This window comes from Periophthalmus magnuspinnatus, chromosome 24, assembly GCF_009829125.3.
Source record: "Periophthalmus magnuspinnatus isolate fPerMag1 chromosome 24, fPerMag1.2.pri, whole genome shotgun sequence".
Taxonomy (NCBI): domain Eukaryota; kingdom Metazoa; phylum Chordata; class Actinopteri; order Gobiiformes; family Gobiidae; genus Periophthalmus; species Periophthalmus magnuspinnatus.
In genome coordinates, this window is record NC_047149.1 from 11,154,421 (window position 1) to 11,181,111 (window position 26,691).

The 26,691-nt window shown below is 41.5% G+C and overlaps 4 protein-coding genes across 5 annotated transcripts in view; 2 read left to right on the forward strand and 2 right to left on the reverse strand.

Annotated features, from left to right (window-relative positions):
• The window catches only part of bach2b (BTB and CNC homology 1, basic leucine zipper transcription factor 2b), a 33,478-nt gene extending 30,612 nt beyond the window's left edge, over positions 1 to 2,866 (forward strand). For both annotated transcript variants that reach the window (XM_033990704.2, XM_055232238.1), the window contains exon 6: positions 137 to 2,866. In XM_033990704.2, coding sequence (XP_033846595.1) covers positions 137 to 547 — 411 coding nt within the window. In that variant the 3' untranslated portion in view covers positions 548 to 2,866. The remainder of the gene's footprint in view (positions 1 to 136) is intronic.
• Positions 2,867 to 3,487: 621 nt separating this feature from the next.
• Positions 3,488 to 5,850, reverse strand: gja10b (gap junction protein alpha 10 b). The gene is made up of 4 exons (XM_055232140.1): positions 5,797 to 5,850; positions 4,498 to 5,476; positions 3,837 to 4,219; positions 3,488 to 3,539 (listed from the first exon to the last, which is right to left on the reverse strand). The coding sequence occupies exons 2-4, from the start codon at positions 5,456 to 5,458 to the stop codon at positions 3,501 to 3,503; spliced, it is 1,383 nt and encodes a 460-aa protein (XP_055088115.1). The 5' UTR covers positions 5,459 to 5,476; positions 5,797 to 5,850; the 3' UTR covers positions 3,488 to 3,500.
• A 2,320-nt stretch (positions 5,851 to 8,170) lies between these two features.
• Positions 8,171 to 17,292, reverse strand: casp8ap2 (caspase 8 associated protein 2). The gene is made up of 10 exons (XM_033990707.2): positions 16,957 to 17,292; positions 16,444 to 16,500; positions 16,275 to 16,349; positions 16,103 to 16,206; positions 15,909 to 15,983; positions 15,662 to 15,777; positions 13,410 to 15,487; positions 10,330 to 12,778; positions 9,716 to 9,815; positions 8,171 to 8,757 (listed from the first exon to the last, which is right to left on the reverse strand). The coding sequence occupies exons 2-10, from the start codon at positions 16,466 to 16,468 to the stop codon at positions 8,695 to 8,697; spliced, it is 5,085 nt and encodes a 1,694-aa protein (XP_033846598.1). The 5' UTR covers positions 16,469 to 16,500; positions 16,957 to 17,292; the 3' UTR covers positions 8,171 to 8,694.
• Positions 17,293 to 17,421: 129 nt separating this feature from the next.
• The window catches only part of mdn1 (midasin AAA ATPase 1), a 42,828-nt gene continuing 33,558 nt past the window's right edge, over positions 17,422 to 26,691 (forward strand). Inside the window, exons 1-25 of the mRNA XM_055232369.1 lie at positions 17,422 to 17,589; positions 17,818 to 18,044; positions 18,419 to 18,643; positions 18,920 to 19,027; positions 19,137 to 19,329; positions 19,407 to 19,619; positions 19,892 to 20,023; positions 20,097 to 20,200; positions 20,399 to 20,513; positions 20,595 to 20,767; positions 21,512 to 21,593; positions 21,677 to 21,772; positions 21,849 to 21,961; positions 22,534 to 22,682; positions 22,777 to 22,837; positions 22,924 to 23,135; positions 23,190 to 23,293; positions 23,704 to 23,848; positions 23,930 to 24,026; positions 24,100 to 24,213; positions 25,218 to 25,365; positions 25,442 to 25,549; positions 25,866 to 26,017; positions 26,088 to 26,266; positions 26,483 to 26,691. Of these exons, the coding sequence (XP_055088344.1) occupies positions 17,494 to 17,589; positions 17,818 to 18,044; positions 18,419 to 18,643; positions 18,920 to 19,027; positions 19,137 to 19,329; positions 19,407 to 19,619; positions 19,892 to 20,023; positions 20,097 to 20,200; positions 20,399 to 20,513; positions 20,595 to 20,767; positions 21,512 to 21,593; positions 21,677 to 21,772; positions 21,849 to 21,961; positions 22,534 to 22,682; positions 22,777 to 22,837; positions 22,924 to 23,135; positions 23,190 to 23,293; positions 23,704 to 23,848; positions 23,930 to 24,026; positions 24,100 to 24,213; positions 25,218 to 25,365; positions 25,442 to 25,549; positions 25,866 to 26,017; positions 26,088 to 26,266; positions 26,483 to 26,691 (3,555 nt within the window). The 5' untranslated portion in view covers positions 17,422 to 17,493. The remainder of the gene's footprint in view (positions 17,590 to 17,817; positions 18,045 to 18,418; positions 18,644 to 18,919; positions 19,028 to 19,136; positions 19,330 to 19,406; positions 19,620 to 19,891; positions 20,024 to 20,096; positions 20,201 to 20,398; positions 20,514 to 20,594; positions 20,768 to 21,511; positions 21,594 to 21,676; positions 21,773 to 21,848; positions 21,962 to 22,533; positions 22,683 to 22,776; positions 22,838 to 22,923; positions 23,136 to 23,189; positions 23,294 to 23,703; positions 23,849 to 23,929; positions 24,027 to 24,099; positions 24,214 to 25,217; positions 25,366 to 25,441; positions 25,550 to 25,865; positions 26,018 to 26,087; positions 26,267 to 26,482) is intronic.

The window sequence follows — 26,691 nt, forward strand, 5'->3', positions numbered from 1 at the left end:
TTACACATCTTGTGCTTGGAATGAGCAGCACTTTCGATTTCATTTTGTCTCTCAATAGCAGCTACAGCATGCAAATAATAATGTTCCTTTGTCTGTAAACATAAAGGTGATTTCTGTGCTGTGATTGTGGTGGCAGGTGTGTGAAAAGGAGAAGCTGCTCAGTGAGAGGAATCAGCTGAAGGCTTGTATGGGGGAGCTGTGGGAGAACTTCTCATGTCTGTCCCAGGAGGTGTGTCGGGATGTCCAGCTGAGCCCGGAGCAGGTCCAGTCTCTGCATCACTACTGCCCTGTGCTGAGACCCAACTCCACTGCAAGTCACCCACTTCACCCCTCCCCCCATGAGCCCATCCCAGGCTCTACCAGCAGCATTGACCTCACAGCAAACTCCCCCGGCCCAGACTGCGAACCACCCTCTGCGCTGCGCAAAGGCCCTGACAGGGACATGGATGGGCCAGAGAAGTCCCAGACTGTTACGGTGGACTTCTGCCAAGAAATGACAGAAAAGTGTACCACAGACGAACAGCCGCGCAAGGACTGCTCCCAGTAGTGCTGTGTTCATGTTGGGATGTTTGGAATATTTAATTGGACTTTTCCGACAAACCCTTTTGGGTTGTTAGACAGCCTCTGCCAGTGTTCATTGAAAAACAAGCTTTCTTTGTATTTATGTCTTTGTGTTTGCAAAAGGTTGACACTAAAGTTGTCTTAAACAGCAGCAATATTGTTGAACAGGTATTGTCCTGGGGCAGAGTGGGTCCCTATAAACCTCCTGATGGTGCTCCAGGTTCAGCTCGGACCTTCAGTCTCAGTGTGGCCTTTCTACAACCGCCTTTTCATCAAACCCCCACAGTCTGCACTGCGCCTCAGTTCTCAACAGTCTGACAGTGTGTTCAGTGGACACCATACAGCATCCTATTTGATCTTTTTTTTTTTTTTTTTGAGGTTCAATTCAATATATGGGCCACACATCCATCAGCCAGCAGCCCTAAATACAGCTGTAGTCCTCTCCCATGTGAAGGCTCTGTTGCAGTGAAAAGGCGGCTGGCCCACTCTACCAGTCTCTACCTCTCCCACTTCTCTGCTATATCAGTATCTCAGTGGCTCTAGTCACAGCAGTTCAAACTCAGGAAAACTCTGAATGTTCATGAAACTCACTGCTCCTGTACTGCGGATGCATTTAGACTGTCAAACACTCATATGCAAAACATGTCTTCAACGTCTTCTTAGGTAGTTGTATCAGTGTCAAAGCGGCTGTACGTTCTACATTCCTCCTTTGCCTTCCTCAGCACTGATCTGAGTGTAGGATGAGCCGAGTCTGTGGCTGGGCAGAGCACACATGTAAATAGTTGAAGCATGATGACTGTCAGTGTTGTACAGGTAGAGGCTTAGCCGTGTTCACAGGGGTCTCTGCTGTTTCCTGTTCCTCAAACTCCTACCACTTCCTGGGGGTTCTTTAACTCAGGAAATGAGCCCGTACGTGTCGACATGCCTCTCACAGGGAAGGGTCAGCCCTGTATAGACTTAATGTGAAAACATTCATGTCATCAGTATTTCTATTTGCTGTTGTTGAAAAGGTTTGTAATCTGGAACAGTATATATGCCATGCACTTGTGGTCCCACAAGCCCCCTCCAAGCACTTGGCCCCTGACCGAGAGTTCAACTCTCACTTCCTTGAGCACTTTGTGTTTACAGGTTTGACTTTAAAAGCACTGTCTGCTCCACAATCTATATGAGTCAGAATCCTCTAACCGCATATGAGGTTAGTTCACATCCCCCCAGCAGGTTGTGAAGTCACATGATGTTGAAATGAACCCAATCAGCTTTAATTAAGACCCAAAATGTGAGCTTGATAAACCCAGAGTAATAGCACAGTGGATTGACCTGCTGCCTGTTTGTTCAGATTTCCAGCTATCCAGTAAACCACATGCCACTCCATTGTCTGTCCCTGTGCTGTGAACCCCACACCCCCTGCCCTCTTGTAAATGACCTTCCCTACACACTCACATTCAGTCCCGCAGTCAGGTGCCTCAACAGAGCAGTTCTGATTGTTGGATACTTCCAGGGCACACTCACAGACAACGCTAATGTGGCATTCAATATACAAAATGCATTGGAACCTTTAACACTCAATGCCTTCAACACCAATGACAAACCAGCTAATGTTAACATGCTTCCAAGTACACAACTAGAGCTAATCCCCGCTTAAACTGAAAACCTAAAACTGGCTAAAAACACAGAAAAAAAACATATGAATGGGTTTGTGCTCAGGAAGTGTGGATTCTATGAGTCCAAATGAATTTCTTTACCACCATATGTCATTGTGTTTGAGGGAACACGTTCATTACATAGGCTCTGGATTTTTAATGCCTTGTGTGTACAGCTGGGTCAACATCATATGACAAGTGCTTCTCTGATATTTGCCTTAGAACTTACAGAGGCCATTATTCTCTTGAGTGAGTGTATGCAGGGCCCCAGGCCCCGAACACGTATCTACCTGTGAACTGCTCATACCTCTCACAACTGGTCAATGACTGTATCAAACTGCATCAGGTGTTTTCTACATGCTTTTTCACAGATTCTATGAATTATTGGAGTATCATTTTTAATGTCAATAGCTCTTAAGCTTTTAGTTGTTTTCACATTTTTCTAGATGTTTTGTGTTAATATTGTCTATTTGACTTTGGTATTTACTTATTCTTGACAAAGACCTTTAGAATACTGAATGCTATGACCCTCATAAACTAAAATGGCTTAATAATCATTGTAAATATTTTATTGTGCAAAACCCATTTTTATTTGTTTTGTTGAATTATGACAATGTCTAGACACAATTTCTCTTTATGAAATAAAGATTCATACATATCATTAACTTTCTGTTTGTGGCTATAGTGTTGCAAATTATCTTTAAATATTTTATTACAGCTGTTTTATGTATAACGATGATCCTATTACAGGACATACTGAAGATCCACAAGAGGGCAGTGGTGGCTGACAGTAGGCATGTGTATTTTTTCATTTAGCATTAACCCAAGTGGCCAGACATTTGAATAATACATTTACATATTGAGGAGACCCACTGCCTTCTGCATATAAGTAAAGTACATTTTGACATTTGTCAGAAAAATAAATTTGACAAAATTTTGAAGATCTAGTTGTTTATTAGAAAAGCTATGTACAGATATAATAGTACAATAGTGAAAATTCAGGCAACTTTCAACCAACCAATTCATCAAATTTGAAGAACCCTTTCCTCCCGATTGTTTTATTGGGTTTGATAATCTATAGTTTTGAATAACACTAATTCAACACATTAGGATTACAATCATATGTCATTTTAGTCTCATTTTATGAGCTCCAGGTTTGCTTTAAGCCAATAGCATTCTTTGCCATAAAATATAAAACACAAGTCTTGCAACTGATGAAAACCACAGTTGAGATATCATGTGTGCGGAAAAAGGCCAGTGGAGTTTGAGCTGTTTAGACTTGGTTGTGGGTGAGAGGAATCACTTTTTCATGATGGAGGACAACTCCAGGATCATGCTCTGTGGAAACACACACAGCAGCATCAGTCACTGCAGATCCTTCAAACAATATGCAAGCTACACTGTGGTAAACATAGTACATCTATAGTTTATACAGTACAATTATTCAAAGACATCTAGGACCAGAAGCGTAAAGGAATAACTACAAATCTTCTAACAATACTGGAACAATCAGGCTTTCTGAAACAGCTCAATTTCAGCTAAAGGTTGTGAAAGTGAATGGTTCTGACTCCTGCATGTATCTCTTTGGGCAGAAGGAGTCATCCACACAGACACCTAACAAGCAGAGTGTCTCACCATGGACATCCTGCGGCCAGCGGCTGGGGGCGGAGGGGTGTCAGCTGGACTCTCTTTCTGGGTCAGGTGCTGTGGTTCCATATCTGTGCCACTCTGGGAGTCCCCGCTGTTGGATGAAGAGGCCAGCTTGCCCTCAGACATGCCTCTGGACATGAAGCTGCACTTGCGGGCAGTGGGGTAGTGTCCGCTCTCTGGGGAGGTGCTAGTATCGCTCACCTCCTTACAGGTGCTCACCTTACTGGGCTTCCTCTGCATGTTCCTCAGGGCCGCAGGGATCTCCATATGGCCAGCCATGAGAGTGGGCCTTGGTTGGGCTCCATACTGCAGCACAGAGGGATGGGCCCCGGAATCCTCACTGCTGCATGACACCTTACGATGCTCCACTCTGGAACATTATCATTATCATCCTTACTTTCAAAACCCTCTCAAGCCTTTGTTGCTGTAGTATCAATTAAAGGGTAAACAAGAGTGCATGATCCTGACAAACAGAACTCCCACACACCATGTTACTATGAAACTAACTGCTGTCAGAGGAACAAGTTGGATTATAACTACTTAAATGCTGCACAAGAGACAATAATACATATCTTTAATACTCTTCATTTCATTCCATGGTGCCGTGGTATGGGAGCTATTTGGCAAATGACATGTTACCTTTTGCAGTGCCCAGGGAATCTCTGCTCCCCAGCCTCCACGTCCCCCTGATTCTGGGCCTGCTGGCTGGCCCCATCCTGGCTGTGTGGGGGCCCCTGTGCTTCAGACAGCAGTGGGCAGCTCAGATTAGTCAGTTCCATAAGCTTCTGAGGAGATGAGTGGGACAGGACACAGATCTGTTGAACCATGGAGTTTTTCTTGGATGGGCAGACGCTCTCCTCTTCATACCGGTACCCACCGTACAGACTCTGAATGATCTGCTTAACCCCCAGGTGGAAGATCTCCAGCAGATTGAGGAATAAGGACACTCCAGCAATCACCAACATGAACACCATGAAGATGTTCTTCTCTGTGGGGCGAGAGACAAAGCAGTCCACACTGTTGGGACAAGGTGCACGCTCACACTTGTACAGAGGGGACAATCCCACGCCATAGAGCACACACTGGCCAATGATGAAGCCCACCTCCACCACAGAGCGGGTCAGGATATGGAAGACATAAGTTCTGAGTAAGGAGCCCCTCAAAGGAGCCTTCCTCACCCGCTTCTGTTCATCCAGTTTGCGCAGCTCGCGCTCGATCCTCTTGTGCTCTTCTTGGACTGGGTCTGTCCCCTCCAGCTCCGCCTTCAGGAAAGCCTTCTTTCTGTGCCTCTCCTTCTCCAGTGTCCGCAGCCGGTACAGAGCGTGTCCCATGTATACAAGAGAGGGGGAAGACACAAAGATGATCTGCAGGACCCAGTAGCGGATGAGCGAGATGGGGAAAGCCTGATCGTAGCACACATTCTTACAGCCAGGCTGTTCAGTGTTACATACAAACTCACTCTGCTCATCGTCCCACACATCCTCCGCTGCCACTCCAAGCACTAGCATCCGAAAGATGAACAGAATCGTGAGCCAGATCTTTCCCACAATGGTAGAGTGAATGTGGACCTCTTCGAGAATGCTCCCTAGTAAGTTCCAGTCCCCCATCTTTTGTCACATTATCACCTGTTGGGGAAAAATCATTATTAAAATCTACCATCATCTGTTTCAAAAAGCGGAGCCTCTCGATGAATAACAACAACAATAATAATAATAATAATAATAATAATAATAATAATAATAAAAACATATTTTCAGGTCCTTCCCTTAATGAATAGCTTACTTTTTCCATCTAGGAGTCACAAATGCCAGCCACCGATAAAGCATAAGAAGTCTCTCACATATGACAAACTTAATGGCCACTTAATGGCTACACATGACACTATCAAATTAATTTATGAACTAAATTAAGTCAAATGTCTTAAATAGTTATGCTGATGACATACCTTCAGCGTCTAAGAAAATTCAGTCCTTCTGAGAAGACCTCACATATCTTGGGATGGTGTTTGGATCAGTTGGACAAAAGTGGGGTGCAGAGCCATCAGTGGACATAGGACAATCCTCTGGAGACAGCAGACCTAACTGCGCACAGGGAGCTGGCCCTACATCGGTGTTGTGGCAAAATAGGACTAGTTTGGAGTGATCAATGCACCACATGACCCTGGACTTCCCTGAGGGTCTTTTCACCCACACCCACTTCTACTGGGACTGTCTGCTGGAAATAGCAACAATCAATTTTCACAACATATTAATCCAACATTTGATGGCCTCTAATGACCAGACTTATATCAGTAAAGCCAATGGAACTGACATGGACAACGGGGACATCCGAGCTATGACCTGACATCAGCAGCTTTCCTTTGACTTTGTTATGTGCTGTCCCTGTACAAAAAAAAGAAAACCATACCACTTGAATTCACAAATTTGGCCAATACAATATTTTACTTAATAATTTATTGTTGCATTTCAAAGGAGCCGACCCACTGGTGCTGTTATAACAATCAGTATATCAGATAGGTCCAGATTCAGAAGTTTTAGAAACTTAATGTAAAGTACACACAATAGCAGAGAGAATCTAGCACCATGGTCTTCCCTCTCTTTGTTGCTCCATTACAATCGCTGCCCTCAGGCACTGGCCTCAATTGCCATTCTTTGTGGCCCACTTGTGCAGATTGGTGTCACGCTCATCACCAACAGTATGCCACATGCTTGACACTATTACAGAGCTTATGGTGAGGGTGGCTAGTACTAAAAATGTAAAGATCAAGATAAAAAACAGGCTCCTTCTCCAAACTTTCCTACTTTACTTTAGACAAGTTTTAATCAATAAGAACACCAGAATACACCGCATTCTAAAGTATTATGCAAATTTTGTTTAAGTGTCATAAAAGTCCTTTTTTTTCCTTTTTTGTGTTTCAGTGAAACTCATGGATGGTATTGTGTCTCAGGGCTCTTTGGGTTAGTGAAATCAATCTCAGACACCTGGGCCAATTAGTTTGCCAGGTAAGTCCACTTAAAGGAAAAAATACTTAGCAATTTGGGGGTAAAAAAGGATCCCTCTAGTGCCGAAATGTGAAATGTGAAATAGTTGAATACCTTGGACAAGGTATGAAAACCATAGATATTTCATGAAAACTTAACCGTGATTATCGTACTATTAAGAGATTTGTAGGTGATTCAAAGCACACATTGATTCGTACATTTAAAGGCACAAAGAGGAAAGTTTCTGCCAGACAAACACATTGGATTAAGAGAGCAGCTGCTAAAATGCCATAACAAAGCAGCAAACAGGTATTTGAAGCTGCTGGTGTCTCTGGAGTCCGGCGAACATCAAGGTGTAGGATCCTCCAGAGGCTTGTAGTTATGCATAAACCTTTTATTTGGCCACCCTTAACCAATGCTCACAAGCACGGCTTGAAACGGCTCCAGTGGGCCCAGAAATACATGAAGACTAATTCAACAAAGTCAAGTCTTGTTCACTGATGAGTGTCATGCAACCCTGGATGGTCAAGATGGATGGAGTGGTGGATGGCCACCATGTCCAAACAAGGCTGCGACGTCAGCAAGGAGGTGGCGGAGTCATGGCGAGAAACAAAGCTGGTCAGTCCCTTAAGAGTCCCTGAAGGTGTGAAAATGACCTCTGTAAAGTATGTGGAGTTTCTGATTGGACATGTTCTTCTACGGTACAAAAAGAACCATGCTTTCTGTAGCAAAATCATCTTCATGCCTGACAATGCACCATCTCATGCTGCAAAGAATACCTCTGTTTCATTGGCTGCTACAGGCATAAAAGAAGAGAAACTCTTGGAATGGCCCCCATTCTCCCCTGACCTCAACCCTATTAAGAACCATTTGGGCATCCTCAAGCAAAAGCTCTATGAGGGTGGGAGGCAATTCACATCCAAACAGCAGCTCTGGGAGGCTATTCTGACATCCCGCAAAGAAATTCAAGCAGAAACTCTCCAAACTCACAAGTTCAATGGATGCAATAATTGTGAAGCTTCTATCAAAGGGGTCCTATGTTAAAATGTAACTTGACCTGTTAAGACGTTTTCATGGAAATAGCTTTTGATTTCAGTAATACGCTAATGGTTCTAACTGAAAAATAAACAACGTGGTTTGAAACTCTGTTGTGCATAATGATTTAGAACAGTATATTTTAAGTTTGTTTTTTTAATACTGTCATCATTGGGAGGTTTGCTCAATAACATTTGAATTGCACTCAAGGTTGACTTGAAAATTATGTAGACACATTTATTTTGACAATTTGGCAAAAACTGAGAAAAATATCATTTGCATAATAATTTAGAACACAGTGTAAATAAATAAAACTTTATTTTAGTAAAGAATTATATACAGTATTCATAATAATACATTTCAAAATGTTTTTCAATCAAACCAACAGAATTATAAAGAATGACACAACCTTTACATTGATCAATTCACTCCTCAAACATAGAATAAAATGATGTCCACAATGGTCTGGTCTGTTTCAAGTCCAGCAACTAAAGCCACTGATTTAAAATGTTATGAAAACCAGATGTGGGAATCATCTCCTGTGGTCACAGTGATGCCAACCTAGCACACCGACAGCTATACTATTATGGTCCAAGAAATTGAACAGTTTAAACAGTGATTAGAGTGTATGCTGCCTGTTGCACATCTCCACCAGCCTCAGAATCTTAATTTTGGAACATAAACCACATTTCGTCAGAGGCTTCCTTGCTTGTGGGGTTTGACTACTCTGCAGGTCTTGGGTCACATTGGTTACAGCACTGAGCACTGCAGTTTTAGATGTACTGATTGACAGTGTGTCCTCAATAAGCACCATACAGTTTGCACTCTCATGTGTCTAACTTCTCCTGCTTTTTAAAGAGCTTCATGAGCTGGTGAAACCGTTGGGCGATCTGGAAAAAAACAGAAGGAAAAGGGAATGTGCTTTGTAAAGATTAGGTGTCGACAATACATCAAATTATCAATATTGCGAATGGTATAAGATATGAACATGAACATCAAGAGTAGTGATACGCTTTTTTTTCCTCACTGACTAAACTTTTCTTGTTTTAGGTCAATTAGGATTAGGACCAACATCATTTGTTAAATGCCAGAGCAATGAGAGATGGATTTTTTAGGCAATTTTAATTACTTTCTTAAAAGTCACAATATGTTTACATATAGTAAGATTAGTCTGACGAAACAAAAAATGAACTGTTTGGCCATAATGAGCATCATTGCATTTGGAGGAAAAAGGGGGAAGCTTACAAACCTGACAACACCATCCAAACTGTGAAATATGGGAGTGGAAACATCATGTTGTGGGGTTGTTTTGCTGCAGGAGGGACTGGTGCACTTCACAAAATAGATGGCATCATGAAGAAAGAACAATGACCTCAAACATACTACTAAACTGGTTACAAAGTGGCTTAAAGATAACAAAGTCAATGTTTTGGAGTGGCCAAAACATTGTCCAAAGTCGTGGTCTAAATTCTACTGAAAATGTATGGGCAGACCTGAAAAGGCAAGGGTAGGCGGCCATCAAACTTGGCTATTGTGAGAAGCTTGTGAAAGGATATCCAAAACGTCTGACCCAAGCTAGAGAGTTTAAAGGCAATGATACCAAATACTAATGAAATGTATGTAAATGTCTGACTTAGAAGTAATGAAAAATTGTCTTTTAAAAAAATCCATCTCTCATTTATTCTGGCATTTAACAAACAGAAATAATTTTGGTAATCCAAAAACAAAACAAAAAATGAAAAAGTTTGGTCTGATTTCATGTCAGACAGTCAGAAAAAGCATATTTGTCTTTATATAGTGTATGTTAAATTCTGGTTTCAACTATAAATGTGTTACATAAAAACCCACCTCTCCAGAGGGCTTATCCAGCTTTTCAGACAGGAACGAAAAGGTCTCCCGAGAAGCTCCTCTGGTCTTCAACTCAAGGAGAATCGTTCGATCCTCTTCCCTAAAAACGGAAAATAAGTCTTACAGTTTCAACAATAAGCAATTTTGTGTCCTTTTGATTTCTGCAAATTACAAAAAAAATCTAAAAGTATTAAAGACATGGTGCATTTTGTCTGCTATATAGTTACAATCTATGGATATCCGTTAAATAACAATACTGATCTAAAGCAACTTGACAAGAGAAACTAGTCGGCTGATTTCCAGGCTGGAAAACTGTGGCTCGGAACGAGGTATTAGGAACCGCTAACGTCATCACAACAAAGTGTCAGCCCCTCCTATGCATAGCATAGCTCATGCTCGCGAGTGGCTACATGCATCACCGATTATGAAAATAAAAACAAGGGTAGGTTGGAGCAATGATGTCATGAATGCAAGAGAATATTAAAAAGATTACCCAAACGTACATGAATCAATCTAAATACAACATTAAGAGGGTAAATGAGAAGTGGAAACAACAAAACATGATTAAAAGAGCTGAAACCTTTAACTCCTAACAATAACAAAAACATTCTCACCTGGTCCAGGCCATGACCACCTCCCCCTTTCTCCTGATGACGTTTTTGGCGGATAGGCTGTTGGGGGACAGGGCCTCCTCTCCTGCTGCCTCACAGTTAACCCCTTGTGTACTGTCTTCATCAGTCCTACACTTCTTTGCTTTAGATTTCCCATGGTTCCTCTTCCTCTTCCTGTCCCTGCATTTGTGAACTTGTGACTTCTCTGGTGTAGACTCCAGTTCCTCTGCGATGGTGAGACTGCGCTCTGATTCGGAAGCCACCTCTTCTTTCTCAGAGTTGGATGTGTGTGAGCTAGATGCCTGGCTCAAAAGCAGCTCAGAACTGTCCTCTGTCTGGCCTGGCAGACAGCCCTCATCTCTTCCCAGCTTATCCTTGTGGACTGACTTGACTGTGGGACTTTGAGCAGTATTGTTAGAAGAGGCTTGTGATTTACACAGGTCTAATTTCATCTCCATTTCTGATAAATTGTGTTTTTTTGGATCCTGCGTCGCCACATCTTTGTGTTGTTCATCCAATTTATTATTGTCTTTTATTGGAGAATGGATGCTTTCTACAGTATTATTCTGTGCCTGACTTGATATAACAATGGTGGATTCACATTTCTGACAGTCTATTTCCTCTGTTAGCGTTTCACTTAGACTCTCAGTTTCCGTTACAGTACTATTAGCACTTGAAGCTGGTCTGATCTTAAGAATAAAATGATCGTTGGACCTCTCCATGACCAGCGCTTGCATGGGGAGCTCTGGTTTGAAGAGGAATTGTGTAGGTGCTTCTTGAGAACCCATACTGGCGCTGGAGCAACAGCTGGAATTGTCTGTATCAAGCGTGAGGTGGATGTCGTGCTCTGTGGCGTCGGCTTCGTCCAAAAGAGCATCTTCGCTGATGTGAGCGCTCAGCACACTGTCTGGAGTCGACAGGACCTGCACGGTAGGAGGCTGGAGGAAGCTCAGGTGACTGTCGGATTTTAAGGGGGAAGGGATAGTAAGTGACACAGCCAAATCTTCTGTCAAAATGGAATAAGGCCTTTGGATGGTTTTGTTTTCCGAGGGCACTTCCAGCAAGCAACTTTCATCAAACAAGGCCGGGTTGAGCAGAACTGTGGAGCTTGGCGAGGAGATCTTGCGTGGTGAAATACTGGACCAAGTGGTGATCAGCCTGGAAGGACTCTCAAATTTGTTTGGGGACAACAGTTTGGATGGGGAGTGGAATTTACCAGGTGTGGTGATGGTTATGATCCTTTCTCCATCTTTCCTTGGAGTACTGAGCGTCCATGTGCTTTGATCCACCGCTGCAGTGCTACTGTCAAGGAGATCGGACCCCTGGAGAAGGCACTTGAAGATCTCACCCATTTGAGAGTCGCGCACCAGGTTGAACGTCAGACTGGTGGCCTGCTGCTCGGTGAGAAGCTCAAAGTCAGTTTTGTCCAACACGGACGCCACTAAAGATGTGTTCCCCTTATCTGGAGTGGGTGGGACAAAGCTGACCACAGCAGTTGGCTCTGGTCCACTCTGGTCGTCTGTGTCGTCACTTTGATCCAAAGTGATTCGGATGCCCTTCCCTCTGCTTCCCAGGCCAGTTCTGAAAGGCACTATGGCACAGGGTTTGCTCTTACTGAAGCTTGGTGATGACTTCTGTTCTGTCCTCTTTACAGGGGACTCTTTACGGCGTTTGTCATTGCCCTTCGGATTTCTGTGCTCTACTGTAGATCTGGCAGGCTTACATATACTTTTTAATGCTGTGTTAACGTCTTTGAACAAGTAGTCAACCTGAACATCTACAAAGTCCCACAGTTTCTGCTTCAGGTCCACAGCCTGCTGCTCAAATATGCGCTTCACAATGCCATTATTTAAAACTTTACTAAAAACAGACACGATTATCTTCTTGAGCTTGGATTTTAACTCTTGGGTTAGGTTACAGATCTGACCAAAATCTGCACCGTCCACAAATTCCATGAAAGACTCCTGAAAGTTTTCCATGACTCCGTAGAAGCTTTTCTTTGGAAAAGTTTTGTGTAGTTTCATGTACTTTTTGCGAATCTCAGTGCGCACCAACTTGAATGTGTCCATGACCTCTTCAATGCTGCAGAAGGTAGCTTTGGTTGCAGCTGGACAAACTGTTTTAAAACGACTCTTATTTGGTGGGCTTTGTACAAAGCCAGGTGATTCGCTGGGTTCCTTAGCAGAAACGCTCTTCTCCTCCGTTTTGTTCATTAGAAAACACTTGGGGCTGGCCTTGGTTCTGATGGGTCGTGTTAACTTGGCCCTTTTGGTTGGAGGAAGAGGAGATGTAGCTTCGTCACTCTCGCTCAGGATTTCCCCTTCCTCCAGTTCTGGGTCCGAGGGCACAGCCAAAACCACTGGATCAGTTTTAGCTGGGGAGCCTGGCTGCTCATTTTCTTTGTTCACATCCACCTTCTTGGATGTGCCATCAGGGGGCGCACTGGAAAACTCTGCAAACACAGACAATATTACACACTGCACTCACGTTCACACCATGTTTTTGTTTTTAAAACACAAACATTTTGTTAGTGTAAAAAATATTTGTTTATCTACCAGTCTATACATAGTGTCCATGCCAGAACAGTTTTTCTATGAAACAAAATGAACGTTCTATCTGCTATCACAATCCAAGGCCACCATGGCAAATTAGGACCATGTTTAGACAAAGGAAAAAAGTAGAATTTGTACATATAACTTTGGGGTGGGCTAGTTTTGCATATTTTCAAAACATAAAAATGTCCGTAATATTTAAAAAACATGCAAATACATGAGATTTACGGTAAAACATTCTAATTTGTGAGTCTGGATATTTTTTTCTGACAGAGGGTCAGGAGAGATACAAAAATCTAAATCAGGCATGCAACAAAACCATAAACTTTGGTGAGAATCGTCTACAATGAGTCAAAGCTCACAGCAAATGCCTGCATTCATTTCTTACAAATTTTTTCATGAAAATTTGAACTCTGAAATATGATGCCCCATTTTATTCTTTTTCTTTGTCTAATGTTTATACACGCCATAATAAAACACAACTCCTATGAAATGAGAAACCCCAAATGAACAAATGAATGAATCTCTCACCTTTGTGCAGGCTTTTGACATGTCCTGGCTTCTGCAGATGGTGAAGGTTTCTCTTGGAGATCCGGACTGGGCTCCTGAGTGGGCTGATGGCATCGGGGATCCTCTTCAGACTGCTGAGCGTTCGCATCATGGAATCTTCATCGTGGAGAAGAGGCACTGAGCTGGATGGCTTGATGCTCTTCTCACTGCTCTTGGCTGGGCTGAAGAACTTGGCTGGGCTGAAACTCTTTTTTGGCGTTTGACTGATTTCTGTGAACCTTTCCAAAGCTGAGGTCTCCTGTGTTGTACTGCTCACTTTAGAAACCTCACTGCAGCCAGTAGTAGACTCTGGGTGAACTGTGCCATTGCTGTCATTATTTTGTGTTAGTAAATTAATGGCTTCAGGTAAACTAAGACCTTCTTGAGGCAGAGATTCCAAGCTCAAAGAACTGGACACCATCTCCACTCCTTTAGAGGTTGTCTCTTGACTAGAAACGTCTTTACTCTGAGTGTCAGGGGAAGATACAAGAGGAGTATTTTGAGGTAAATCTGGAGATAGATTTTCAACATCACACTTGCCTTCCACAGTTTTGGAAACAACATCTTCCATGACTTCACTGTTAGAAGTATTTGATATATCATTTGATTCTGCAGCTTCAGTTGGGATCAGTGAAATGGCATCTTCAGTCATATTTGATTCTTTAACAGCCTCTTGACTCTTCTCTGTCATTAGGCCATTGATACATTTTGTTGAAATGTCTTTTTGAATCTCTGTAGTTTTACTAGCAGAAGTGGAGTCAACAGATTTGTCTTCTAAAAGCTCATTTTCAGAAGTAGTACTAATGCTATTGACTGTCTCTTTCTGACTCTCAACAGTTTTCCTCTTGTCTGGTGTTGTTTTGGGAGCCTTATCGCTTGGTTCTACATGCTCCCTTGATACCACCTCTGGGTCACTGCTGTCCACTTCATCAATAACACACATATCCTCCATGCTGGGCAGACAGAGAATCTCCTCCTCCTGTGTTTTAGTTGCAGCTATGGGCTCTTTCTGACCACCTTCGCAGTCTACTTCAGGCTTCTTTACCGGAGACAAAGTTAGATTCAATGTCTCCATAAAACACAGCTTTCTGTGGGGGCTATTCTCTGCAACAATCTGCTCAGCAACAGTCTTCCCTTTTGAAAACATTTCTGGAGGTTTTGAGTGTTTCTTATTGTGCTCCTTTGACCTGTGCTTCTCTTTTGAATAAGGGTTTCTTCTATGCCTTCTACCATCATCTTCCTCCCTCCGCTCTTGCCGGCTTTCTCTACTTTGCCGGTCTTTGGAGGGCCTACACTCTGTTCGAGAGGGGTCTCTGTGGTGCTTATGTTCTTTAGAGTCTGAATCTCTGCTTGGTCTGTCCCTAGTCCTGTCTCTTCTCTCTTCTCTGGACTGGCCTCCTTTTGAAACATGACCTTTACCTCGATCTGATTCTGACATGAAAACATTAGACTTTTTGTTGCCACTTTTGGAATCCCCAGAATTTGATGTCTGGTCTTTGTGAGAGTATCTTCTCTCATGTCTCTCAGTACTGGAATTTGATGTTGTATTATTTTTCCTCTCAAAATCATATCTGTGTTTTTTATCTTTATGTTTATCAGTCTGATTATTGTGCCTTTCAGATGTGTGGCAGTCCTTTTGCGAGGCTCTTGTTACGACATCACGAGAAAACTGCTCTGACTCTATGTGCTTTTCTGTATCTCTTCTGGGTGGAACTGGAACCTCCTCCCTGAGTGGCGATACGGGTAAAGGTGGAGGAGGGGGTGGATGACTTAGAGGAGCAGGTGGGAGGGGTGGCAGGTCAGGCAGATTTGGGGTTTCTTTTGGAGGAGGGAGGCGATTCCGTGATGAGACATGTGTGGGGTGAGGAGGCTCTGAGGCAGCAGTTGGAGCAGAGCGTGGAGCAATCTGTTTTGAAGGTAAGAGTCTGGCTCGGGGCAAGGGATGTGAGGCCGATGAATTTGGAGGAACCAAAGGTGGAGGTGGAGCAAGTCGCTGATTCTCACTGGAGCAGCCTTGATCTCGCAGGTTTCGAGACTGAAGATACAGACCCTTTCTTGATCTGTAATTATAGATGAATATAATAACAGATCATATACAGGTTATGTATTATTGATCTGCAATATATTCAACAAGGTGAAAGGAAAAATGGAACAGAAATCACTTCCCCACTATTAAAGGTGTAGTGGCAAATAAAGAGAGAGCTACAAGCAAATTAAAAACAGGATTAACTTACTGTTGGTTCAACCTCTGAATCTCAGCATCCTTCCTTATGACCTCCTGCCTGGCAGTTTGAAGAAGAATGGAGATGTTCATCTTTAATCGAGAATTCTCTTTTGACAGACCTGTGTTCTGCAAAACAACAATACGATATTTGAAGTGATTTCTTACCAAGAGTTTGAAATATGTATGTAGTATTTAACACCATTCAAATGTGCAAAATTGCAGATACCAACCAAATTATTTTCAAAAATGAGACAAACCTGCGATTCTAACTGTTCCAGTCTTCTGTGCAACTCTGTGATTTGGCTTTGAGCAGCCTGAAATCTGGACTTTAACTGTATACATTTAAAAATGTAAAAAAGTTATTTAAAGTAATGTCTCCTTTACAATATTCAAATATACATAATTATGAATGCTTTAAATACATACATTCAGTAACATACTACCAGCTTACCTCAGTGTAAGATGCATCTTTGCTCTGATGTTCCTCTGTGACAATTTCTTCAAAAAGATCCATAGCCTCCTTAAGCCCAGACGGGGCTGACTTTACTGGAGTTACTAAACATAAAAACAGGTAAATTGTCAAGTATAATTCAAGTATGTTTTTACTGTAATATAAGACTTACCATTTTTGCAAGTGGAATCAAAATCCAGATCTTCATAGATATCTACAGAATCTTCATTACCCTCAGGCACAAACACTGTTTGTAAAAAAAACATGCTCAAACATACATGCAACAGTTAACAGTAATAAGGCAAATCATTTGTTTTGACAATTAATGTGTAAAGTCTTACAGGCCGGAGCATCAATAGAATCCATGTTTTCTGCAATCCTGACCACCCAAAGCTAACCTACATCAAGGTGAGGGAAAAAGAGGAGTGCAGTTTTTTCATTAAATTTATCTTAACTTTAACCATAAAATAGCTATCAAAACCAATAATAATATGGTATTTCCTAGCTCTAGTCATTTCTTTTCAAGCTTCATCATTCTGAGGGACAATGTATTCGATCTACGGAGCAATAATTACTTTATTGTCATTGTTACAATATAGACAAATACAGTAACGATATTATCATGCAGCACAATAATATAAGATAATACTAACGACCCATGTACAACTCATAGAATTACTTGGTTTCTCTCTCAAACAATGAGATTTGCACCCTGCATACTCTGGATGAAATTAATGGTAGGTCTATTTATTTATGCGCTGGTGATCACCTAATATAAGAGCCATATGAATTATATGTTATTATAATGCATATTTGGTAGTTAAGCGGTTAAAGTAGTTACATTGCAGACTTACCTGCTCTCGTATCAACGGCCTGTTGTTTACAAGTGGCGTGCCGCGCCAAGGCTTCATTGCACAGGAAGTAAGGACATTTTCCCGCGGTCTGTCACAGCCCAGCAGCTGCATGTATTCTTCTCACTCCGCTTTGTCTCTCAGAACCGTGTTGGGAACTGGCCGTGACGAAAAGCAACTACAAATACATAATCGCGTTATCATTCGAGTGGGTTAGACTGCTTGCATGCAAAAAAAAAGCGACGTATACAACATTTCCGCGGCGAGATTGGTAGAACGTTATGGCAGGGAGGATTCGCTGGACTTCGTTGTCGCTTAAAGTTTACGTCATCATTACGCGACAACACCGGGCTGAATGCACCGGAAGTAGTTGTTTCTCGCTCACATGTGGACTGCTTTCATGCACTCGTGTTGTACAGTTACTACAGAACCGATTGTAACAATACTACAGTATTAACATTGTGCTTTTTTAAGAAGACATGTTGTTCGGTGACTTGTTAAGTAACTTTCGGTAGTGACTTAGGTGAGACACATGGTGCAATGGAAAATTTAGAGCTGAGCCTTACATCACTGGGAACTATCTCCAAACATGTTGATCCAAGACATAACCAGCTTAGTCAGTATTTGTCAAAGCAGGTAAGTTATTATCCAAAACTGACATGTTTTTTTTATAATTTAAATACTATGTTGTTAAATGGCAATTTGTTTTGTATTCCAACTTCATGTGCCAAGTGTGAACACGCTTTATCTATGCTAAACTTAATCATAAACTAGTTTACAGCAACAAGTTTGCAGTGAGCTCGATTAGTCTCAAGTTTGTAAAGATTGTATTGAAAGCATTAATGTCTTGTTTTTGTGTCGCAGATCTGGAGTCAGCAGGACCGACAGTGTATTCTGGACTATTTGGCTCAGCTGTTGTTGGAAAAGGACTTCACTTTATTGATAACACGACACTTGCGGCCTCTTGTTTTGGACTTGCTCGAAAGAAATGCGCAGAGAGTTAAAGTTGGTGGCAGGTTTAATCATGACCTTCATGAACGTCTCTGTGTGGCTCTTAGCAAAGTCCTCAATATCAGTCCTGATGCACCAGCGTAAGTCCACTAAATGATGCGTAGAACAATATCATTTATCATGAACATACACATTGTTTAAGGTAACAGTATCTCAGTAGGTAGAACCCCTCTCCACTGAGCTCAGCATAAATAGGTCAGTGTTTCTGGCAACGCTTAATGTCATTGTATTCTTGGACAAGACACTTTTGTCTTAACTCTGTAAATCAGATTGGCTGGTTTTGGAGGCCAGATTAAATATTACTTGATCACTCACTGTGTTTTTATTTTTATGATTATGACAAGGAGAATGAAAAAGTATATGTATGTAAGCATTTTTCCAAATATATAATAACATTTTATAATGTTTTTATTGTCTATATAAACAATACTTACACAGACTTGTGTCTCTCAAGCTTTGCTGCTAGGTACTTCAGCAGCACCCCTCCAGTGTTCCAGAGACTGTTTTTCTCCAGTGAAGAGGCGGCAGCAGTGCAGTATGGGCCCCGGCGGATGAAGCTCCGGGACCTAATGGGGGCTACTCTTCGTTTCCTTCAGAATGACTGTGCAAAATATAGATCTCTGTGGGACTGGAGTCCCTGTGTTTCCCAACTGCTCACCAGTGACCCCATTGTGCGAGGGTATGTATAACCCCAGACAAAACCTTTTATATATTATTATTTATCCAAATTTGGTGGCATTTGTAATGCTTTTCAGTGAGCCATTAGCAGTTCTTTAAACAGGTTTTGTATACAAATGTAAACAAAAAATTTGTGTCAGTGTTTTTGAGATTGGTTTGGATTGGTTTTCAGACTGTTGAGATTTCTGAAGTAGTAACCATTGAACAATATCTAGTATCACTTCTCCTCAAAGAGTTGTAGTCAAATCTACAGAACAACTCATTGTTTGTATTTTAGGTACACAGCGCAGTGCTTGGCAATGGTCTCTCTCATGACCGATAATCAGAAGGCCATCTTCCTCAGAAAAGTGTTGTCAGGTGAAGAGATCCTGCACATGAAACTTAAGTAAGTACAGTGCTTTAACTCTGATTGGATGTTCATGTTTATCTACCATTTTGATGAAGGTGATATGCTAAGATATATTATCCTTATAATGATGATTTACTCCCATTAGGAGCTTTGAGGAAAGTCAGCAGCTGCAGGTGGAGAAATCTCTAGTCCTAGCCAATCAAGGTTGTGCAAAGTGGCACCAGGATATGACAAATCGCTTCACCAAAGGTCAAGTGGTCTCTGAAGATCTCTGCCCTGCTGTCGTGGCTGTGTGTGGAGTGGTTCTACCCACCATCTCTCCCCGACTTACCCAACAAGTACTAGTACAGGAGCAGTCATTCAGAGATTTATTTTCTTCATCTGATGCAATTAATAATGTATTTATTTTTTTAAGCAGACAAACCAAAAAGAGCTAGTGCTGGTGGACTCAACTTGTCAGAACCTGAGAAGGCTTGCATTAGCCGTAGCGTCCGGGAGACCAGTGCTATTAGAAGGGCCCATTGGGTGTGGAAAAACCTCACTGGTGGAGTATCTGGCGGCTGTCACTGGGCACAATAGTGCCACAGAGATCATGAAGGTCCAGCTGGGAGATCAGACAGACAGCAAAGTGAGGAATTTGTTTTGGCCCATAAATATGCAAGCATACAGGTTGTATTCTTAACAGGCAATATAATAAGATACATAAGTGGTTGGTGTATACCACCAAGTATTTTAAACCGATTATGTGTTTTGTGAATGTGAATGTTCTCTACAGTCATGGTATATGGCACAACTGTATCCCAGTGAAAACATATTTTTATATTTTTAATAGCTGAATTGCTCTTATAGCTGATCTACTGTCGTCTCATGTACTGACTGATCCTGTTATTTGTGCCTCAGATGCTGCTAGGCTTGTACCGCTGCTCTGATGTTCCAGGAAAGTTTGTATGGCAGCCAGGAACTTTAACTCAAGCTGTCTCCAAAGGCCAGTGGATCCTTCTGGAGGACATCGATCATGCTCCTCTGGATGTGGTAAATAGTTTTGCTTAAACACATTTTATGATCAAAAATGTTATATTAAACTTATCAACTCCTTGCTTTGTAGATCTCGGTTTTGCTACCGCTGATGGAGAATAAAAAGTTGGTGATCCCAGGACGTGAGGATTGTATTGAGGTTGCAACTGGATTTCAATTTTTTGCAACTAGAAGGTACAAAAGTCATAGCTTCAAATTTAATATTCTTATGTAGCAGCAGCATATCAATATCAGACATTTCTTAAAAATTGATTTGTAGACAATTTACACTGAAATATCACACTAAATATAGACCCTACTCATTGTTATTATCCTCACTTTTTAATCCAGTTAAGCTATATCCTCATAACTGTTGGTCGTTCTATATTGCAGGATGTATTACAGTAGTGGGAGCTGGCACAAACCACATAATTCTCATGCTGCACTATTGGATAAATACTGGACAAAGCTCCAAATGAGAAACATGGAGAGAGAGGAGCTAAAGAAGGTGAGACTTTCTATCTTGTAGTCGTGGTTACCTAAAGCTGCACTTTTCCTGTTGAGCTCAGTGTTTCCATCATGTGTACAGGTACTGATCACTAGATACCCACAACTTTCTGTGGTCTCAGACCGGCTGTTGGATATCTACTGTCAGCTGACTGGGGATAGACACTCTGAACAGGACCCCCTCCGGCCACAGTCTCCCCCTGTACCAGAGGAGGAACGAACAAGCTTTTTAGAGGGACGGTCTCTTTCGCTCAGGTGGGCTTTAGTGACACTTTATTTAAGGTTCACTGTACATGAGACTCTAGGGTACTTCAAAATGCCATAGAGTAAACATTGGCTTGGCACAGTTGAACAGGCAGGAGGAGGAAGATGTGTCTAAACTACCTGCAGTGTATTTTTTAAGAACTGGAATGTTTGTTATCAGTTTTCAGTCCATTGTAGATCAGATTGCAGGGGCCAAGTCTGGTGCTGATGCTTAACGATTTCCTGGGCTCATCAAACAAGTTGTTCTGTGTGTCAGTCAAATGTTACACAGAAGCTAGGCAATCCCTTTGACGAGTCTCAACAGTCCCTTGATTTGTTGGAACTGTAACCTATGATTGACGAGAAGAGCAGCACCAGCTTGTGTTGAACATAAGGCACTAAACTAAGGAGTTAACTAACTAGTTTATTTGAACACCAAATGTGTTGACCTATTCAAAATCTACAAAATCAATCAGAGATAATTTGCGAAATCCTGGCACAAAATATATTTTATTTATCCTTCCATTGTAGGCCTAATGCACAAAACAAAAGTTACTTAGGTCAGCTTTGTGGTTGAATGTGTGTTAAAATTTTATTAACATCATACTCAATGTTTGCTGATTTGGTGCATTATAATAACTAATGAATTTCTTTTAATTCATTAATTAGTAATAAATAACAAATTAATTATCTGATTATGTGATTTTTGAGTTTCTTGCATTAAGCATATTTTTTTTTGCTTTTGTTTTGTTACAGAGACTTATTAAAATGGTGTGAACGCATCAGTGTCAACTTCAACAGCACATCTGCACTTACAGCTCAAAATGTCTTCCAAGAGGTTTGAGGATAGGAGTTTTGGACTAGTCCATTTCAAATGATTCCTCTTCACTGTTGTCATTAACAGCAGTTTAACTTCTCCAGGCTCTTGACTGTTTCACATCTATGTTGTCTCGACCTGAAAGTCGCCTGCAGATGGCTGAGATAATTGGCAGCAAGCTAAACATTTCCAAACAAAAAGTAATATATAAGGGTCACCTTTTAACCCAAATCATTTATGTAGAAAAGCATACATAATTTGCTGTTTTGTCTGCAGGCCCAGCACTTCTGTGAGTTGTACCAACCTGCTCTATCTCTGAGTGAGCTGGAGGCCACAGTTGGTAGAGTGGCTCTGCGTCGAAAGCAGACTGAAGTTGTTCAGCTGAATGTGTAAGTGGGCCATCCGGCTGGACCGCCTCTTCTGACCTTACTTTACATCAAATATGCATTAGCCTGCCATGCTGCCTACATGCTCATATGGAAAATCACTCCACCACTCTGATCCTGAATAAACTGACTATTGATTTTTAATGATACATTATGGAAAGAAGGCTGATCTAATGGTACTCACCACACCACATCCCAAATATTCATATTGAATTTTTCCAAAGCCAATATGACTGTAGACAGGGACACACTAGAGGACAAACACAACTCCAATAACTGTCAAAATGTAACCATGACAACAAGGGCTCCTATCCATTCTTCATCATATAACATGGAAGGACTGTATTATCATATCCAAAGTGTGGCAAATTAATAGTAATCCAGTATGTTGCTTACATTTTGATGTAGACATTAGCTTTGCCTGCATCAAAATGTAAGCGTTTTGACATATTCCCTGCTCTTACCATTTTAACTATCCCCCATAAATATATGAATTTTAATGGACCTCTTTGTGATTACAGTTGTCATCACATCTATAATATTCCTGTGTAAGTCATAGTGATTTTCTTCTTCAGTAATCAGCATACTTTTGCGGCCACCCGCCCCTCCGCTGTGCTTCTGGAGCAGCTGGCAGTGTGTGTGGCCAAAGCGGAGCCTGTTTTGTTGGTGGGAGAGACAGGCACTGGGAAAACATCCACTGTTCAACACTTGGCCCAAATCACTGGTCAGACCAACAGTCATTTCTGTTATTTTACAACCTGATCTCCAAATACGTTGTTATAAATGTTATCCAACATCTGAATCCTTTTGTTGAACAGGCCACAGGCTGCGAGTAGTGAACATGAACCAGCAGAGTGATACTGCAGACCTGCTCGGGGGGTGAGCTATGCTCTCTTGATGTTTCATCACTTTTGGCTTCCACATTACTACACTGCTCTAAAGTCAGATTGTGTTCCTCTTTCCAGGTACAAGCCAGTTGATCATAAGCAGATCCTGCTACCTCTGCGTGAGGCCTTTGAAGAGCTCTTCTCTCAGACCTACTCCAGGAAGCAGAACCTGACGTTTCTGGGCCATGTGCAGACCTGCTACAGGGAGAAGAGATGGCACGATCTCCTCCGGCTCATGGAACATGTATGCAAATCTGCGCTTACCAAAGAACTGAAGAACAAGACCAATGGTAAGAATATTAAATGAGTTAATCATAAGTACTCTGTAATGACTGTCTGTTTAGTTTCAGATGTACGTCAGCAGTGGGAAGCCATGTCCACCAAGCTTCAACACACTCAGGAGCAAGTTCAGGCCTGTGAGGCAACCATGGTCTTTGCATTTGTTGAGGTAAATGGTGAAAACTTTTTTACTTTTTTGGGAGAGAAATACTTTTGATAGAATTAATGTATTCACCTTCAGTGTTCTGTGTTTAGTTCTTTAAATAAACTCAGAAAACACTTAAATCAAAATGGCAGACTATTTTTTTGCCCTTTTCATATGTTTTGAGTGACGGGAGTACATAATTTTGGTACGAAATATGCTTCAAAAAGAGAATGTTATAAATAACTTCATTTAGCATCAAAAATAGATTTGTACATATTCTCTCTTCTACCTCCTTACTCCATTATTTTTCAGGCAATGCATTTGGGCTGAGTAGCATTTGTTTTTTGTTGTCCCTCTTTTCAATACTTTCTTCTGTAAATGTCTGGTGGCAGGTGCTGTGTCAAATTGAATTGTAAGCTTGTGTTTGTCTATAGGGAACTTTGGCGCAGGCTGTGAGGAAAGGCCACTGGATTCTTCTGGATGAGATAAACCTGGCAGCAGCCGAGACACTGGAGTGTCTGAGCGGATTGTTGGAGAGCAGCACTGGGTCACTGGTATTGCTTGACCGAGGAGATGCAGGTGTTGCATCAAATCAGAGTAGTGCTGTTTAATCATAATATTAGTTTTAAAGGTATTATTTACTCATTTTGTCAATTGCAGAGCCCTTGGTTCGCCATCCAGACTTCCGCTTGTTTGCCTGCATGAACCCAGCCACTGATGTCGGCAAAAGAAACCTGCCTCTTGGCCTCAGAAACAGGTGAATGGATTTGATTTGGAAAATAATAATAAAATAATTTAAAAAATCTAACTAGATATTTGTGCATGTCCAGATTCACTGAGCTGTATGTGAATGAGCTGGAGAACGAGGCTGACCTCCGCATTTTAGTGTCAGACTACCTCAGATGCCTCAACCCAAACAGAAATGTCATCAGTGGCGTTATAAGGTAGTTCTGCCATTTTTTAAAATTTTTTTTTACTTTAACGTTTCCTTTTTGAATGAATATAGACTATATAAAGAACATATACTTTTTATTTAATGCAAAATATATATACATAGTCACCATACATATACGATAGTTAAGAGGTACCAAGACAACATGGTTTGTGAACGCAACAGGTATTTACACTTGTATGTGACAAGTCTGTGTTGTGTGTGTGTACCTGTGTGTGTCAGACATTTCCGTGATTTTGGAGGGGGGTAAGGTGAAGATGGGAGAGGAGAGTGCTAGTCATCCGTAAGTGAGAAAGGAAGGTATAGAGTAGGGGTCACCAACCTTTTTTAACGTGAGAGCTACTTTATGGGCACTGAGTCATACGAAGGGCTACCAGTTTGAGACGCTCTTCTGAAATAACAAATTTTCTCAGTTTGCCTTTATCATTTATCATTATTAATAATGTATAACTAATCATCTATGTGAACACACTGATCATGTTACAAGACACTGATCACATTAATGATTTCTCAAAATAATTATCAACAATGAGCAAGGAGGGAAACAGATATCAGTATTCAGCACTTTAACTTTACTAATCTTAGTAATTGTTAAATTTCCAGATGACACATCACTACATCTCATAGGAGAAGTGTCCCATTTTTACTATCCATTGACAAACCTTTTTAACAAAACATAAATAATATACATGCACCATGTTTCATAAAGTTATCAATTATGTAATGTTAAAGAAAAATAAGATTACATATTTTTAAATAAATCTCAGTTGCGTTGTGTGACTTTTTATATATATATATATATATATATATATATATATATATATATATATATATATATATATATATATATATATATATATATATATATATGGTCAGGAAACAGCTAGATGAGCAGGCATGCCATCTGCTTAACAACTGGTCTTCACCGATCACAACACCTAATTCACTATTATTGTTATGAATAAAGAACATATACTTAATTTATCTTTAATACAGTTTTTACCTGGCTGTGCGGAAGGAGGCCAGCACTCGTCTGGTGGACGGGACAGGCCACAGACCTCACTACAGCCTGCGGACTCTGTGCAGAGCTCTCAGATATGTGCGTGCTAACCCCTGCTATAGCCTCCAGCGCTCCCTGTATGAGGTACAGCACAGAACATTCACTGCCTCCTCATATTCAGACCTCTGGTGGATTCACACTCCGGTCTCTCTGCCCACAGGGCTTCTGCCTGAGCTTCTTGACCCAGCTGGACCGCAGTTCTCATCCCCTGGTGCAGAAACTGATTTGTCAGCATATTCTCATGGGTAACACAAAGTGTCTCAAACAGGTACTACACCGCTCTGTTAATGTAATCAAAATATCTTTATAGAATTTGTATTTGTATTTACTATTAGGAGAATAGAAAAAAACAAAAAAAAATGGAAATTAATCTTGTAATCTTTACATTGAAGACAATGTTGCCTTCAACTACAAAATGTAAATTTGAAAAGCAAAATTGAAAATCACCACAGCTATGAAGTTAATGGTGGCACAAGTGGCATAAGTCCGAGTACTGCACTGGGCCACCTGATGACTCATCCTCTGTTGCCAGGAATGTGTTTTTCTTCTTGAATTCTAAAAAGGCTAGTCTGTGTATCACACAGGCTATCCCCTGCCCCTCGGACCGCAGCTGTGTGGAGGTGGAGGGGTACTGGGTCTCTCAGGGGGACTTGGAGCCCACGCAGGACCCCAGCTACATCCTTACTGCCTCTGTCAAACTCAACCTGCGAGACTTGGCCCGAGTGGTGTCTGCGGGGTAAGAACGTTGCATCGCTGTGTTTTTCTGTTAATCTAATATAGCTTTAACATTTCCTGATTCTTGTCAGGAGCCACCCAGTGCTGATCCAGGGGGAGACCTCTGTGGGGAAGACTAGTTTGATCCACTGGCTCGCTACAGCCACAGGAAACCAGTGCGTGAGGGTCAATAACCATGAGCACACTGACATCCAGGAGTATATTGGCTGTTACTCTTCTGACCAAAAGGGCAAGCTGGTCTTCAAAGAGGGTATGCCACACATAAACCATGCAAAATAGACTCCAGTTGAAACATCAGTCCCGTCATACAGTAACTTTGCAAACGATGTACTGCTTGCCTTACAGAGCGATTCAAAATATGTTTGTATCAGTCCCAAAAAACAAAAGTAAATGCATGCTTCTCAGATTTGAAAACAACAGTAATATTTATGTGTCACATCTATGTTGTCAATGGGTGTCTGTGCAGGTGTGCTAATTGATGCCATGAGGAAGGGATACTGGATCATTCTAGATGAGCTGAACTTGGCACCCACAGACGTGCTAGAAGCTCTTAACAGACTCCTGGATGACAACAGGGAACTGTTTGTGGCAGAGACACAAGAAGTCGTCAAGGCCCACCCTAGATTTATGTTGTTTGCTACTCAGAACCCTCCTGGAGTTTACGGGGGAAGGAAG

Excerpts from the sequence above, each read along its gene's own strand:
- gja10b (XM_055232140.1), bottom strand. The coding sequence starts at position 5,458 with ATGGGGGACTGGAACTTACTAGGGAGCATTCTCGAAGAGGTCCACATT. Across the intron at positions 4,220-4,497 it reads GCAGAGATTCCCTGGGCACT|TGGAGCATCGTAAGGTGTCA; the intron begins GCAAAAGGTAAC and ends AATGTTCCAGAG. Across the intron at positions 3,540-3,836 it reads CTGGCCGCAGGATGTCCATG|AGCATGATCCTGGAGTTGTC; the intron begins GTGAGACACTCT and ends GTGTTTCCACAG.
- casp8ap2 (XM_033990707.2), bottom strand. The coding sequence starts at position 16,468 with ATGGATTCTATTGATGCTCCGGCCT. Across the intron at positions 15,984-16,102 it reads AAGATGCATCTTACACTGAG|TTAAAGTCCAGATTTCAGGC; the intron begins GTAAGCTGGTAG and ends AAATGTATACAG. Across the intron at positions 15,778-15,908 it reads TGGAACAGTTAGAATCGCAG|AACACAGGTCTGTCAAAAGA; the intron begins GTTTGTCTCATT and ends GTTGTTTTGCAG.